The 16,616-nt window shown below is 40.2% G+C and overlaps 2 protein-coding genes and 1 long non-coding RNA gene across 3 annotated transcripts; all 3 read left to right on the top strand.

Annotated features, from left to right (window-relative positions):
- The first annotated feature begins 5,299 nt into the window (after nucleotides 1-5,299).
- On the top strand, nucleotides 5,300-6,157 carry LOC121955914 (cystatin-A1-like). Its single transcript, XM_042504000.1, has 3 exons — nucleotides 5,300-5,446; nucleotides 5,546-5,653; nucleotides 5,839-6,157. The coding sequence occupies exons 1-3, from the start codon at nucleotides 5,375-5,377 to the stop codon at nucleotides 5,968-5,970; spliced, it is 312 nt and encodes a 103-aa protein (XP_042359934.1). The 5' UTR covers nucleotides 5,300-5,374; the 3' UTR covers nucleotides 5,971-6,157.
- Nucleotides 6,158-10,389: 4,232 nt separating this feature from the next.
- LOC121956013 lies at nucleotides 10,390-11,092 on the top strand. Its single transcript, XR_006106650.1, has 2 exons — nucleotides 10,390-10,528; nucleotides 10,631-11,092. It is a non-coding gene; the product is annotated as an uncharacterized LOC121956013 (long non-coding RNA).
- Nucleotides 11,093-13,622: 2,530 nt separating this feature from the next.
- Nucleotides 13,623-14,535, top strand: LOC121955983 (cystatin-A5-like). The gene is made up of 3 exons (XM_042504081.1): nucleotides 13,623-13,787; nucleotides 13,890-13,997; nucleotides 14,212-14,535. Exons 1-3 carry the CDS (start codon nucleotides 13,686-13,688, stop codon nucleotides 14,368-14,370), a joined length of 369 nt encoding a protein of 122 aa, XP_042360015.1. The 5' UTR covers nucleotides 13,623-13,685; the 3' UTR covers nucleotides 14,371-14,535.
- Nucleotides 14,536-16,616: the final 2,081 nt, after the last annotated feature.

Raw genomic sequence — 16,616 nt, 5'->3', positions numbered from 1 at the left:
ATGGCAGCTGAGATTTTAGTTAAATATGACATTTATATACTTGTCACAAAGGACCTGCTAATATTATTAAGAGTTATGCATACACATTTTCTAATCCTTATACATGCAGGAAAAATAGACCAGGGAAGAATAAATTAGGCATTTTAATTTTAAGAATTTTCTCTCTGTCAACTGATAATACAGTAAATAAGCATGTATATCAAACTTTAAATGAAAACTTTATCAGTTCAACGTCATGCTAGAATTGTCAGTTCTCTAACTTCAAAACCAAATGAACATCTCATAACTGACATTAGTTCCTCTCTTCTCCTCTGTCTTCCTCTCCTCACCTCTCTCTCTTGTCTTCCTCTCTTCTCATGTGCTCTTCCTCTCCTGTCTTCATCTCCTCACCTCTGCTGTCTTCCTCTCTTCTCTTCTCATCTGCTCTTCCTCTCCTCTGTCATCATCTCCTCACCTCTCCAGTTTTCCTCTCTCATCTGTTCTTCCTCTCTTCTCATCTGCTCTTCCTCTCCTCTGTCTTCCTCTCCTCTGTCTCCCTCTTCTCTCCTCTCCTCTCCTCTTCTCACATCATTTTTAGATTTAAACTCTAAATGCTATGCGCCTAGCTTTCCTTGTGGCAAAATCATCTATAATGTCTTGAAAGTCCAGTTTCTTGGCAAGTTGACGCTCTATGGAGAGCATTGCCAAACCGTTCAGCCTCTCCTGGGACATGTTAGAGCGTAAGTAGTTTTTTATAGTCTTCATTTTACTGAAGGCCCGCTCACCTCCAGCCACAGTCACAGTTGGCCATAATGCAGGATCGCTGAAATTTTGTGCCTGATAATCAGTCTCTGATCCCTGCTCAGCGGACAGCTCCCGCTCTCTCCCTCTCTCTTCTCTGTCACCTGCAGCCTGACTCTGCTCCTCCGCTCCACCGTGACACACCCCCTCTCTCTCTTCTCTCTGTCACCGGTAGCCTCACTCTGCTGCTCCGGACTCGGTCCAGAGTGACACAGCCCCCCTCTCTCTTCTCTGTCACCGGTAGCCTCACTCTGCTGCCCCGACTCGGTCCAGAGTCACACAGCCCCTCTGTCTCTTCTCTGTCACCGGTAGCCTCATTCTGCCCCTCCGCTCCACCGTGACACAACCCCCCTCTCTCTTCTCCGTCACCCGTAGCCTGACTCCTGACTGCTGCTCGCTCTCCCTCCTCTCTGTTTCTGTCAAAGATAACGTGTTTTGTCAGGCTTTTGTACAAGCTAGGCTAATGGCCGTTAACATTAGAGCTGGTCAGTTAGGCTGCTTTATAAGGTTGGCTGCACTACTTACCTTGCTCTATTCCACTCGTCCCAGCTTCACTGTCGGCACATTTTTTAAAATATTTGTTTAGAGCCTTTCTCAGCCCTTTGTTTTCCTCTTCTCTTTTTCCCTTTTCTTTCCTTTTCTGGGCACCGGACTTGTGCTTACCAGACATTTTGATTGTAGACCCGCGCGCCTTCTCAACTTCAAATTAATAACAACATCAAAGTTTGATCTGGGCCAAACCATTTTTGTGTTTGGGGTGGGGGTTTCATGATCACTATTTCTCAAGGACAACTAGGAGAATACAAATAAAAAACTGTAATGTGATTGAAATAATAGTTTTCCACTATTCTGACAATTTTTTTAATTCCACAATTTAATGAGGGCCCAGTTGTGGGCCCCCCTCTCCCTGGGCCCGGGACAGCAGACCCGTTTGTCCCCCCCTATCGGCGGGCCTGTGTATAACAGCAGCGGAGGCCACATGCTGTCACTGCACTGATATCCCCCCAGTCCACAATCCAGACTGTCAAAACAGACTGTGATGCTTACTTTCCACACTGCTTTTAATAACATTACATGGTGTTTCTGCACTTTAATATTTATTTTGACATTTTTCTCGTACTACATCTATCCATCTTCTTAATATGCTACTTATTGCGCCTTGTACCATAGTATACCTCAGTCTACTACTGCGCACTATTTCATGATAAAAATTTGAACTGCTACACTGTACTGTCTACACAACTGCTGCAACCATTCACACTGTGTCACCTTGTTACATCACTGTCGCTTTAACTTCCATCTACTACACTGAATGTCTCAGTTGTCCTGAAATGACTCTTTACTCCTCCACTTTTTAAAAAAAAATTGTATGAACCCCTTTTTTTTAATTCGATTTGTTTTTTTGTACAGTTTTACTGTTGTACTTACCCTTGTACTGCTGCGACACTTGAATTTCCCCTTTGGGAATCAATAAAGGATTATTTTACCTTTAACAAATCAAGTCAAGTCAAGTCAAGTCAGTTTTATTTATAGAGCCCATTATCACAAAACATGGTTTGCCTCAGAGGGCTTTACAGTGTACGACATCCCTCTGCCCTTAGACCCTCACATCACCCAAGGAAAAAACTCCCCAAAAAGAACCCCTGTAACGGGGAAAAAAAAAAGAGAGAAGAAACCTCAGGAAGAGCGGTAGAGGATAGTGAGGGATCCCTCTTCCAGGACGGACAGACGAGCAATAGAAGTGTCGTAAATAGCAAATGAAATACAATCATGGCAAAAAAGGAAAGAGAAAGAGAGGGGGGAGAGAGGGTGGGGGAGAGAGGGGGGGGGGGGGGGGGGGGGGGGGGGGGGGCACAGCAATAATAGAAACAGATGCATGTCATATTACAAATGATTTGATTGCTTCAGTACTTTGGATGTTAGAGTGACTGTATTTGAAAAATGTGAGTTTTTTAAACTACCTGCTATGTCTCTCTCTCCCTCTCTCTTCCTCTCTCTTTTTTTTCTCTCTCGTTCTCTTTCTTTTATGTCATTACTGTAATTTAATTGTTATTTACAACATGTACTGCACATCTGTCCGTTCTGCAAGAGGGATCCTTCCTCAGTCGCTCTTCCTGAGGTTTGCCTCTGTTACAGGGGTTTATTTGTGATAATGGGCTTTATAAATAAAGTTGATTTGACTTCATATCTGTGGAGTCTGATGTGCCTGCAGGTTGGTTTCAGCTGGCACACAGAGTGAAGAAAACGGGTTGGACAAAGTCCATTTCTACAGAGGCGATGAAGGCAATAAAAAATGTAACTATTGCTGTTAGACATTGTGCCAGCTAAATAGCTGCTGTTGGCATAATTTCAGAGTCTTGATTGGTTTATGATCTTCAGATTACACCTTCTCTTCTGAAGTTGTTTCCTCCTGATTTATATTATATGTTTTGAAAGTCAGGCGATCCACTCTGAGATAGTATTTTACATAGAACTGTGTAATATGTGAGGGTTAAAACTCACTATTATTAAACTCTTCAACCACTGACCTGCAGGTGGACTAGTCTTTACAGACTCATGCTGTGCTGTTCAACTGTTATTACACCTGCAGAACTTTTAACCAGTATGTCAGTAAAATATGAACAAAATTATGCACAAAATAGTTCAGTTGAAACGGTTATAAAAGCAATTTAGAGCGTTAGCTGGCTCAGTATCTGAACTAAAGTGCTGTTTGTGCTATTTCTCGTGTTTCGGAGGCCGGCAATGACTTTCATGCTAGACCAGGCTGACCCAAGGTTATTAGTAACCATCTTATTCTCCAGTTCAGATCTGTATTCCTGTTTTGCTCTCAGGATTCCTGTTTCAAGCTCCTTGGTGGCTAAAAGGAGATCTGATGCAACCCAGCTTTTGATCAATGATTTAGTGACCCACGGCCTATTGTTAGGGTAAACTTGAACTCTTTTACCGGGAACAATCATGTCTCTACAAAAAGTAGCGTAAGAGCATATGACATCAGTGAGTTCATCTAAGTCGCCAGTGGACTGCTTAAACATATCCCAATCAGAACCATTAAAACTTATTTGTAGAGAGAGCACAGACTCTCGCTGGGTCACTGTAGTGAGCTCAGTAAGCTGAGGTCAGGCTCTTTACAGAGTGGATGAGAGGATGCCGGTTTCTGTAAAATTTGTCGTTGGAACCCCTTATAGAGAATTTGATTTTTTCCAACTCCAAAAAGACATTGTATCATGCAGCAATGAAGTAGGTGATGGGGCACTAGTTTCTTCCATAATATAAGTATTCCCCGTCGAGCTATCAAAGAGGTAAATAAGATTACATGTGCTTGCCTTTTGGATGTATTTTTGCCAACTTCATGTTGACTAAATATAGCAATCTGTGGGAAAGGTTCTATTACTTGTTCTACAACTACTGAATTTATTCTAAATAAGACTTCCAGTACTCCCTCAGACTGGCACATGACCAAAACATGTAAGTGTGATTGCAAGGAGACTAGAAACATCTGTCACAAGTGTCAGTGCCATATTCAGATATGTCAAGGCAAGCGTAGCTTTACTGTAACGTATAGCCTACACTATATAATTATTTATGTCATCTCAGTCTTCATTTGTCATCACAACAGTATGATCCTTTGAATCTTAGATCTGGATGACACAATAAACATCTGAAGATTTGAAACATTCATTTCTTTTGAAAATTCTCAGCAAGGAATTGGAAAGGAATTCATAAGAGAGAGAGAAAAAATAAAGCTCATTACAGTCATTTGAGGGTTGTTACACAATCAGCTCCACCCAACATGTGATGGAGCCTCCTTTTTTTCCCAGCATATTTCATCAGTATTTTAAGAGTTGTTACAAGTTATTACAACAGTGAAACCAAACCCCCCCATCCTCACCCCTCTCATCCTAAGTTGAGAAATAATAACCAACAGGACACATTACACATATAAGGTAGTAATAAGAAAAATGACTGACTGAAAGAAAAAAGGGGGATATAGATATTTAAAATAAAATAAGAATTAAACAATAAGTCAAGATAACATTTAAAAAAAAAAAAACTTGAAATACATTTTTTTTAAAACTAAGTGAGAGGACAGTCTGTATGTATGGGTCACTTTCGTGTATAGTAAGCTGATTTTCAAAATTCTGCCGACGCAGAGGATTCAACTGCTGTATGTACCGTCATCTCCGCCATTCTGGGGAAAGAGGTCAGGCTCTTTACATAGTTAATCAGAGGAACCTTAGTGCACTGCATGCTTGTAATTAGCTTTAAACAGTGACATAATGTCATCTCAGTTATCATTTGCCATCATAACAATATGATTCTTAGAATCCTAGATCTGAGCAACACAATGAAACTCTGCATTATAGGATTTAAAACATTATCTTTTTGAAACTTCATTCATAAGAGAGAGATAAGCTGAGCACAATCACATGATGGTTATTACACATTCAGCTCCACCCAACATGCAGCAGAACCTCCTGCTAGTTTTTTGTCAGAGGTGGTTAAATACAGGCGTACGTGACAAGAAGTTGAAAGTTTTGAGGCGTGTTAAAGCAGACAGTTGACTTCTTGGATAACTTAAACGGACTGTGAGATAATGGCTGACGATTTTGGAAAATGGAGTGAGACAATGAATGCTGATGAGGGAACTCAGGACATTTGTGACCACGTGAGCTTCAGTCTCCATTCATTCTTCACAACCTCCACACACAATTCTCTGCTTTGCATTTCAGTGTGGATTAACAGATTTAATTGCCTTCATACACAGGTGAAGAGCCAAGTGGTAAAAAAAACAGGCCAAGACTTTGCACAATACAAATCAGTGCAATACAGGCAACTTCTGGGTATCGTTGGAGCGAGCCACTATCTCATCAAGGTAAATGTAAAGTAACTTTGGCTGCCTCAGATGTGGGTCTTTGTGTGATAGGCATGTTAAATTAATTGTTTCATTTCAAAATCATGACAGGACAGTAAACAGTTAAACACACCCTCGATGCTTCACTATTCAGCAACACAACATATATTTTTGGGATGACCAATTTTCCTCTTTTTTTGTTGCAGGTTCATGTTGGAGATGTGAACTACATTCATCTGTATGTCATTAGAATAGTGTATCCCAACGCAACTCCAACGCTGGAAGGTGTCCAGCAGAACAAAACCAAAGACGACCCCCTGGAACCTTTTACAAACTGATCCTAAAACCTGTTTCAGCAGTGAAATACTTACAGGCTGCTGTCTAATATTAAAAATGCTCTGTTTCTGTATTATGAGATGATTTGACTTTGAATGTATTAACATACAGAGATAAAGACATTTGTTGTCTGGAAGCAGCAAATTGACTTCCTAAAGACATAATAAAGATGAGATCATTACAAATCAATATTTGTTGTGGTTCTTATTTACAACATTTACTTTTCTTTTGTGAAGTCTGGTTTTTGCAGTAGATGCCATCTTAGCTGGAGGAAATAGTTACATCATTAAAAAAGGTTATCTTTAACAAATGATTTGATTGCTTGAGCACTTTTGATGTTAGAATGACTGTTTTTTTTTCTAAAGTGAACTTGGTATCGGGAAATGTGATTTTTGATCTGTAGAGTCTGATGTGCCTGCAGGCCTGTTTCACCTACTGAATCATAAACAATCTGAACACTAGTTCACAGATATTTAAAAAAAAATACACAAATCTGAACACATTTAGTGATTTTGAAGCTTGTCATGCAGTGACTCCTTATTACGCAAACCCCAAAATATTTACTTACAGTTACTACAGTGACCTGGAGGAGTCTGTTGTTGCTGTTTTTAAGGTTGTTGTGTAATGAGTTATTAAATGTTAATTATGCTGTCAGCGTTCTGATAACAGAGTTGATTCAGAGATTTTTAACAAATGATTTGATTGCTTCAGTTCTTTGGATGTTAGAGTGACTGTATTTGAAAAAGTGAACTCGGTATAGAAAAATGTGAGTTTTTTAAACTACCTGCTATCTCTCTCTCTCTCCCTCTCTCTTCCTCTCTCTTTTTTCTCTCTCGTTCTCTTTCTTTTATGTCGTTACTATAATTTAATTGTTATTTACAACATGTACTGCACATCTGTCCGTTCTGCAAGAGGGATCCCTCCTCAGTCGCTCTTACTGAGGTTTGCCTCTGTTACAGGGGATTATTTGTGATAATGGGCTTTATAAATAAAGTTGATTTGACTTCATATCTGTGGAGTCTGATGTGCCTGCAGGCTGCTTTCAGCTGGCACACAGAGTGAAGAAAATGGGTTGGACAAAGTCCATTTCCACAGAAGCGATAAAGACAATAAAATGTAAGGATTTTTAACAAATGATTTGATTGCTTCAGTACTTTGGATGTTAGATTGACCGTATTTAAAAGAAGGCAGGATCATTTAAGCGCATTTTTTTTTCTGTGTTGCTTAATGATAGAAGTGGTATAATTTTGGGTATATTCCTTGGGTGGTTAAAACAGATTGGATTACTTTTTTTTTTACATGTTGCTCCAGGTTCAGGTTATTCTCCATGATGACGCCCAGGTTTTTGGTAACTGAAGTTATGTTCGGAGTGAGTGGGCTGAGGAGTGGCTGAATTTGTTTTGCAATGTGTTCAGGGCCAATTATTAGAATTTCTGTTTTGTCAGGGTTAAATTTTAGGTTTTGGGACATCCAACTAATTTGCTGGTGTCAGAGGGGTTAAAGAACAAATACAGTGTGTATCATCTGTGTAACTGTGGAAGGAGATGTGATGGTGTATTACCTGTCCCAGAGGTAACATGTACAGGGTAAACAGAACAGGTCCTAAAACCGATCCTTGTGGTATTCCATGTTTGGGCTGAGCAGTTCTTCATGAAAATTCTCTCACGGAAACCAAAAATGTCCTGCTGGTAATGTATGATGCAACCCGGTCCAGAGCAGTTCCAGTGATACCCACCCACCGTTTTAGCCTGTCAGTGAGGATAGTGGTCAACAGTGTCGAACGCTGCACTTAGGTCAAGCTTTTGAACAGAACATGCACCGGAGTCCGCAGCCATCAATAAGTCATTGGTAACTCTGATGAGGGCAGTTTCAGTGCTGTGGAGCCGGATTGGAACTTCTTGAAAATGTTGTTGTTGAGTGATTGTGAAAGTTGGTCAAGCGCTACCTTTTCCAATACTTTAGATATAAAGCTGAGTTTGGAGATTGGGCGGAAATTTTTCAGGTCTGTGGGGTCTAAACCAGGACCCTTTAGCAGTGGTTGAACACAGGCAGTTTTAAAAAGATTAGGTGCAACTCTAGAGGACAGAGAGCTGTTGATGATGTTCAGCAGTGCAGGGCCAGTTGAGTCTGTTGTTTCCTTTAGCAGTTTTGTGGGGATAATATCATGGGGACTCGAGGAGGGATTCATAATTGACACTGTTTTTCTGAGATCCTGTAGAGATATTGGCCTGAAGCTCTCAAACACATCCAAGTAGGGGCATGACAGGTCAAGTACAGAGGTTGGAGGAATGATAATTGATCTTATGAGGTGAATCTAATCTATAAAGAAAGTAAGGATATTGTCACAATCAGCTGATGAGGAAACATTTGCATTTTGTGGTGGAAATTTTACAAGTTGATTAATGGTATTAAACAGTTCACACTTATTTATTTTAAACCATGTATAATATAATTCCTATAATATTTCTGTCGGGACTAATTCATGATGAGCTGAAAATACAGTACTGTTTAAAGACCGCAGTATGGTGTGTAATTTATAATATGACTTAAAAACATTTAAAGTAAAGTAAATAAATCATGGTTTTGCTCTGCTGTGTTTACACCTCATTGTATATAAGAATGTGGGTTTTTTTTAATGTGAGTTCATTATATTTTCCCATGTCTCATATAATCCAGAGTCTCTCCAGGTATGAGGGAACAGGTGTGTCTGCCTCAGGTGCTGCTGCTGCACCCAAAACTGAACCAAGTTGGCAGAATATTTAAAGAACAGCCACATCAGGATCACCACACCCAGCCAGATATTACCGGCCTTTATTATCAGTTAACTTGCAGAACTATTCACCAAATATGTTAGGCTGAATTTAGGAAAATTCTGCACAAAATTATTTGCATGTGCTGCAATGGTGCAGCCCCATTCACTGAATGATTAAATCAGTATTATTCTTCATTAATACAGTATAAAAATGCCAGAAGTATGCCTACTGAATCATTTACAATCTGAATACTTGTTCACAGTTATGTATTTTAAACCACGTATAATCGTACTTCTATATTAGGATTTCAGTTTCAAGAAGAGCGTACTGCACCACTCTGAATGTATCTATAAGCACAGCCCTTTATACACAGAGATCATGCTGTAGGACTGTTTTGAAGCTCCTTCTTTATGCTGCCTTTGCATTTTTTCACGAACAGCACTGGCTTTATGCAGCTCCAGAGTGTGATTTGAGACAGCATGCTGGCATCACAGAAGCAAAAGAGGCGTGATGGGCATGACATATAACACAACAGCATGTGTCATTGTGTCAATGTGTCATTGTTGCAAGTGCTTTCTAAACAATTACAATAGTATAACATTGTGATCACAAGTATTTACCGTCTCTGTTATATGGCAGGTGATCTCCTCCACTGCTCGGAGCGTAAGGAGCTCCTGTACCTCATTGTTTTATCAATTTGTTGACATTTTCTTCTTCTTTAAGTTTGGCATCAGCTATGTATAACATGCTGTCAAATTATCACACCTGTGCCAAACGTGGTCCTTTCCTGCCAGCTGTCCCCCACACACAGAGAGAGACTTCTGGAGTTAGCACAAGCACAAGTGTCTTTGTCGGATTTAAAAGTACTGTGTGTATAGGAGGCTTCCGGGTAGCTTGCAAACTAGCGTGCAAATAGTACGTGCTCTCGCTGGTGTCATGCGAGCGTGCAGAAGCTGGAGGGAATGGTGGGGCGGTGCAGATCCGTGCAGGTGAGCGACGAGGTTCCAAACACAAAGGCGGTGGGGGCTGGGTGGCGAGGCACTGGAGCTCTGAGGTGGCAGGTACTGAAACAAGCATAGAAATACGACAAGTGCAAAAAATCTCAAAGTAGTAGCGGTCTCTAGAAACACAGGAAAAAGTACTCATGAGAGTTGGCTGATATACCACGGGTAAGGTGGAAAGACAATCTGGCACCGAAAAGGAGAGAAGCCGCGGTATATATGCTGCAGAGGGTTGATCACTGATGAGGAGCAGGTGAGGTAGTGAGCCGTGAGCTCCAGCACCTGGGAGCCCCGCCTAGCCCCTGGAACAAAGCAGAACAAGGAGAAGACACACCAAGCACACAGACACACAGTAACAAGCACTCCCAGACAGCACAAAACCGCCACAGGTCACCACACGAATGGAGCATCATTTGGCAGCAAAACAAAACGATTCTTTTGAATTTTAGATCTGCACGGCACAATGAAAATCTGATCAGATTTGAGAGATCCATTTTTTTTTATTTCTCTAGAATTTGTAGGGGAATTAATAAGAGGGAGAAAAACACTGACTAATCATATGAGGGTTGTGGTTACATGTGTAGCTCCACCCAACATAGAGTGGAGCCACCTTTCAGGTTTATCCAGGGGTGGTTACTCTGTATAAATAAATGAGCATGTGATGAAGTGCTGAAACGTTTGAGACGTGTAAGAGCAGACAGTTGACTTCTTGGTTAACTTCAACAGACCGTGAGACGATGGCTGGAATGGTTGGATAGGGTGAGACAAAAGACGCTAATAAGGGAACGCAGGATCTTTGTAACAAGGTGAGTTTCACTCTCGCTTTATTTTTTGCAACCTCCACACACAACTCTCTGGTTTGCATTTCAGTCTGGATTTACATCATATTTAATTACATTCATACTCAGGTGAAGAGCCAAGTGATGGAACAAACAGGCCATACTTTCCACAATACAAAGCAGTGAAATACAGGTGACTTAGGGTATTGCTGGAGCAGAAAACATCCTCTAAAGGTAAATAATATTGTGATATTTGAAAAAAAACTTTGACTGCCACAGGTGTGTGTTTGACATTCATCTGCATGTCATTAAAATTCTGCCTCCCAACGCGTCGCCAACACTGAGAGGTATGCAGCAGAACAGAACCAAAGACGACGCCCTCGAACCTTTTCCTAAACCTCCAGCCACAGCAGTGAAAGTCTCATAGGCTCAAATATCTCATAATAAAATGCTCTGCTTGTTCATTCTGAAATGATTTGACTTTGACTTTGAATGCATTAAGACTCAGAGATAAAAGACATTTGGTGTTGGGAAGCAGCAAATTGAATTCATTACCTTGTAAAGACATAATAAACTCGAGATCATTAAAAATCTACATGTTTCTTGTGGTTCTTATTTGCAACATTTGCTTTTCTTTTGTGAAGTCTGATTTTTACAGTAGATGTCATCTTGGCTTTAGGAAATAGTTACACAAATTAAAAAAGGTTATTTTTAACAAATGATTTGATTGCTTCAGCACTTTTGATGTTAAAATGACTGTTTTTTTTTTCTAAAGTGAAGTTTATATCGGGAAATGTGATTTTTGAAACCACCCACTATATCTGTGGAGTCTGATGTGCCTGCAGGTCGGTTTCAGCTGGCACACAGTGTGAAGAAAACGGGGTTGGACAAAGTCCATTTCCAGAGCAGAGATTAAGGCAAACAAATGTAATTATTGCTGTAAGCTTAAATAGCTGCTGTCAACATCATTAAAGAGTCTTGATTGGTTTATGATCGTCAGATTACACCTTCTCTTCTGAAGTTGTTTCCGCCTGATTTATATTATATGTTCTGAAAGTCAGGCGATCCACTCTGAGATAGTATTTTACATAGAACTGTGTAATATGTGAGGGGTAAAACTCACTATTATTAAACTCTTCAACCACTGACCTGCAGGTGGACTAGTCTTTACAGACTCATGCTGTGCTGTTCAACTGTTATTACGCCTGCAGAACTTTTAACCAGTATGTCAGGCTGAATTTGGTAAAATATGAACAAAATGATGTACGAAATGATTTCCATGTGCTGGAATGGTGCAGCCAGGGCCTCTACCCCAGTCACTGAATAATCTAATCAATAATATTCTTCATTAACACAGTTTTAAAAATGCCAAAAGCATGCCTACTGAATCATAAACAATCTGAACATAGTTCACAGTTATTTATTTTAAACCATATATAATATTATCCCTATAATATCTCTGTCAGGACTAATGCATGATGAGCTGAAAATACAGTCTGATTAAAATACTGCATTACGGCATGTAATTAATAATATCATTTTAAGTAAATAAATCACGTATTTTCTCTGCCTTACATCTCACTGTATGATAAGGTTCTTTATTTGTGGCTACTCAACAGTGAGTTTATTATATTCTGCTCATGTATCATTTGTATATTATGGTCCAGAGTCTCTCCAGGTATGAGGGAACAGGTGTGTCTGCCTCAGGTGCTGCTGCTGCACCCAAAACTGAACCAAGTTGGCAGAATATTTGTAGAACTGGCACATCAGGATCACCACACCCAACCAGATATTACCGGCCTTTGTTACCAGTTAACCTCCAAGAAACAAGCATCCATGAAGGACAGTAATCCACATTTCCAAGGAGGGTAAAAAGCTCCTCAAACCTCATTGTTTAATCAGTTTGTGGACATTTTCACCTGCTCTTCTTCTTTGAGTGAGCTGCTAGCTGCTATCAGCTAACGAGTCCCTTTATCAGATTTTAAACTACTGTGTGTGTGGGAGGCCTCTTGGGAGCATATAAATTGGCTTGCAAATATCACAAGCTCTAGTTGGTGTCCAGCAACGTGCATAGGTGCACACGGCTCCAACAATAGGAGCTACAGGCTACAATAAAGCTAAAAACATGGCACCAGTGATGTTTTTCAAAACAATCTGGCATGTTGGGGCTTCAGGATACTTGGCTTACTTTGGACAAACATTATGTGGACATTTTGTCTTTTATTATTTTTTTTCTTTTAAACATTTGAATCCTGGTCATCATTTCCTTCACTTTTTGGGGAGATGAGTACAACACCTTTTTTCTGTGAACCTCTGGCCTTTTTTATGAACTATGAAACATCACCTGATTTTCTGTCGTCATGAGGATGAGCAGATAATGATTGAATTTTCATATCTGGGTGAACTATCCTTCCTCACACCTCAGTTTCAAATGAATGTTTAAAAAAATAATCCAGAGGTGCCTGGTGGCTCAGTGGATAGAGCGGGTGCCCCCACGTATAGAGGCTGTGTCCTTGCTGCAGTGGCTGTGGGTTTGACTTCGGCCTTCGCCCTTCGCTGCATGTCATCCCCTCTCACTCTCCCCCAGTCACACTTGTGCTGTCCTTCAATTCCAGGCAAAAACGCCCCAAAAAATATTGTCAAAAAAATAAATCTATAATCCAAAGTGATACTGTTAATCACAGCCAGAACTGTGAAATGTGGGAACCTCAGCAATGGGTGTGGATGAGGGGCCACTGTAGAAAACTTTGTCCCCCTTCCCAAAATTTCTAATGGCTGTCCAGGATGGCGCAAATCACTCATTCTCAGCCCCACTGTGGACGCCTCAGTTTAGCAGGTCACCACACCAATGGAGCATAATTTGGCAGCAAAACAATATGATTGTTTGAATTTTAGATCTGCTCGCCACAATTAAAATCCGATCAGATTTGAGTGATCCATTTTTTGAAAATTCTCAGCCAGAATTTGAAAGAATTCATAAGAGCGAGAAAAAAACTGACTAATCATATGAGGGATGTAGTTACACGTGTCGCTCCACCCAACATGCCACTGAGCCACTTTTCAGGTTTATCCAGGCGTGGTTACTCTGTATAAATAAATGTGTATGTGATAAACTGTTTAAACTTTTGAGACATGTAAGAGCAGACAGCTGACTTCTTGGTTACCTTCAACCAACCGTGAGACAATGGCTGGGATTTGTCAGCAAAAAACGAAGCCACCAGCAGACATGTTTGGATGGGGTGAGACAGAGGACGCCAATAAGGGAACTCAGGAACTTTGTGACAAGGTGAGTTTCACTCTCGCTTCATTTTTTGCAACCTCCACGCACAACTCTCTGGTTTGCATTTCAGTCTGGATTTACATCATATTTAATTCCATTCATACTCAGGTGAAAGAAGAAGTGCAAAGACAAACACGCGGAGACAATGCGGAATACAAAGCAGTGAAATACAGGCAACTTCAGGGTATCCTTGGAGCAGAACACTTCCTCATCAAGGTAAATAATATTTTGATATTTGAAAACAATCTTTGACTGCCACGGGTGAGTGTTTTTGTTTAACACACAAATCAAATGTAGTGTGTCGTGTCAAAGTCATGACAGGGAGCAGCTCAACACATCCCTGATGGTAGAAAATCTTCACTGTTCAGTAACACAAGATCCAGATGAATTTATGTTTCAGATCTTCCAGTTTTCTTTTGTTTTTTCGTAGGTTCAAGTTGGCGGCACTAGCTACATTCATCTGTATGTCATTCAAATTGTGGCTCCCAACGCGTCGCCAACACTGAGAGGTATGCAGCAGAACAGAACCAAAGACGACGCCCTCGAACCTTTTCCTAAACCTCCAGCCACAGCAGTGAAAGCCTCATAGGCTAATATCTCATAATAAAATGCTCTGCTTGTTCATTCTGAAATGATTTGACTTTGACTTTGAATGCATTAAGACTCAGAGAGAAAGACATTTGCTGTTGGGAAGCAGCAAATTGAATTCATTACCTTCTAAAGGCATAATAAAGATGAGATCATTAAAAATCTACATGTTTCTTGTGGTTCTTATTTGCAACATTTGCTTTTCTTTTGTGAAGTCTGATTTTTACAGTAGATGTCATCTTGGCTTTAGGAAATAGTTACACAAATTAAAAAGGTTATCTTTAACAAATGATGTGATTGCTTCAGCACTTTTGATGTTAAAATGACTGTTTTTTTTTCTAAAGTGAACTTTGTATCGGGAAATGTGAGTTTTTGAAGCCACCCACTATATCTGTGGAGTCTGATGTGCCTGCAGGTCGGTTTCAGCTGGCACACAGTGTGAAGAAAACGGGTTGGACAAAGTCCATTTCCAGAGCAGAGATTAAAGCAAACAAATGTAATTATTGCTGTAAGCTTAAATAGCTGCTGTCAACATCATTAAAGAGTCTTGATTGGTTTATGATCTTCAGATTACACCTTCTCTTCTGAAGTTGTTTCCGCCTGATTTATATTATATGTTCTGAAAGTCAGGCGATCCACTCTGAGATAGTATTTTACATAGAACTGTGTAATATGTGAGGGGTAAAACTCACTATTATTAAACTCTTCAACCACTGACCTGCAGGTGGACTAGTCTTTACAGACTCATGCTGTGCTGTTCAACTGTTATTCGCCTGCAGAACTTTTAACCAGTATGTCAGGCTGAATTTGGTAAAATATGAACAAAATGATGTACGAAATGATTTCCATGTGCTGGAATGGTGCAGCCAGGGCCTCTACCCCAGTCACTGAATAATCTAATCAATAATATTCTTCATTAACACAGTTTAAAAATGCCAAAAGCATGCCTACTGAATCATAAACAATCTGAACATAGTTCACAGTTATTTATTTTAAACCATATATAATATTATTCCTATAATATCTCTGTCAGGACTAATGCATGATGAGCTGAAAATACAGTCTGATTAAAATACTGCATTACGGCATGTAATTAATAATATCATTTTAAGTAAATAAATCACGTATTTTCTCTGCCTTACATCTCACTGTATGATAAGGTTCTTTATTTGTGGCTACTCAACAGTGAGTTTATTATATTCTGCTCATGTATCATTTGTATATTATGGTCCAGAGTCTCTCCAGGTATGAGGGAACAGGTGTGTCTGCCTCAGGTGCTGCTGCTGCTGCACCCAAAACTGAACCAAGTTGGCAGAATATTTGTAGAACTGGCACATCAGGATCACCACACCCAACCAGATATTACCGGCCTTTGTTACCAGTTAACCTCCAAGAAACAAGCATCCATGAAGGACAGTAATCCACATTTCCAAGGAGGGTAAAAAGCTCCTCAACCTCATTGTTTAATCAGTTTGTGGACATTTTCACCTGCTCTTCTTCTTTGAGTGAGCTGCTAGCTGCTATCAGCTAACGAGTCCCTTTATCAGATTTTAAACTACTGTGTGTGTGGGAGGCCTCTTGGGAGCATATAAATTGGCTTGCAAATATCACAAGCTCTAGTTGGTGTCCAGCAACGTGCATAGGTGCACACGGCTCCAACAATAGGAGCTACAGGCTACAATAAAGCTAAAAACATGGCACCAGTGATGTTTTTCAAAACAATCTGGCATGTTGGGGCTTCAGGATACTTGGCTTACTTTGGACAAACATTATGTGGACATTTTGTCTTTTATTATTTTTTTTCTTTTAACATTTGAATCCTGGTCATCATTTCCTTCACTTTTTTGGGGAGATGAGTACAACACCTTTTGTCTGTGAACCTCTGGCCTTTTTTATGAACTATGAAACATCACCTGATTTTCTGTCGTCATGAGGATGAGCAGATAATGATTGAATTTTCATATCTGGGTGAACTATCCTTCCTCACACCTCAGTTTCAAATGAATGTTTAAAAAAATAATCCAGAGGTGCCTGGTGGCTCAGTGGATAGAGCGGGTGCCCCACGTATAGAGGCTGTGTCCTTGCTGCAGTGGCTGTGGGTTTGACTCCGGCCTCCGCCCTTCGCTGCATGTCATCCCCTCTCACTCTCCCCCAGTCACACTTGTGCTGTCCTTCAACTCCAGGCAAAAACGCCCCAAAAAATATTGTCAAAAAAATAAATCTATAATCCAAAGTGATACTGTTAAT

This window comes from Plectropomus leopardus, chromosome 16 (assembly GCF_008729295.1).
Source record: "Plectropomus leopardus isolate mb chromosome 16, YSFRI_Pleo_2.0, whole genome shotgun sequence".
Classification (NCBI taxonomy): Eukaryota; Metazoa; Chordata; class Actinopteri; order Perciformes; family Serranidae; genus Plectropomus; species Plectropomus leopardus.
The sequence above is the reverse complement of the archived record's forward strand: the minus strand, read 5'-3'. Positions and strand labels throughout refer to the sequence as shown.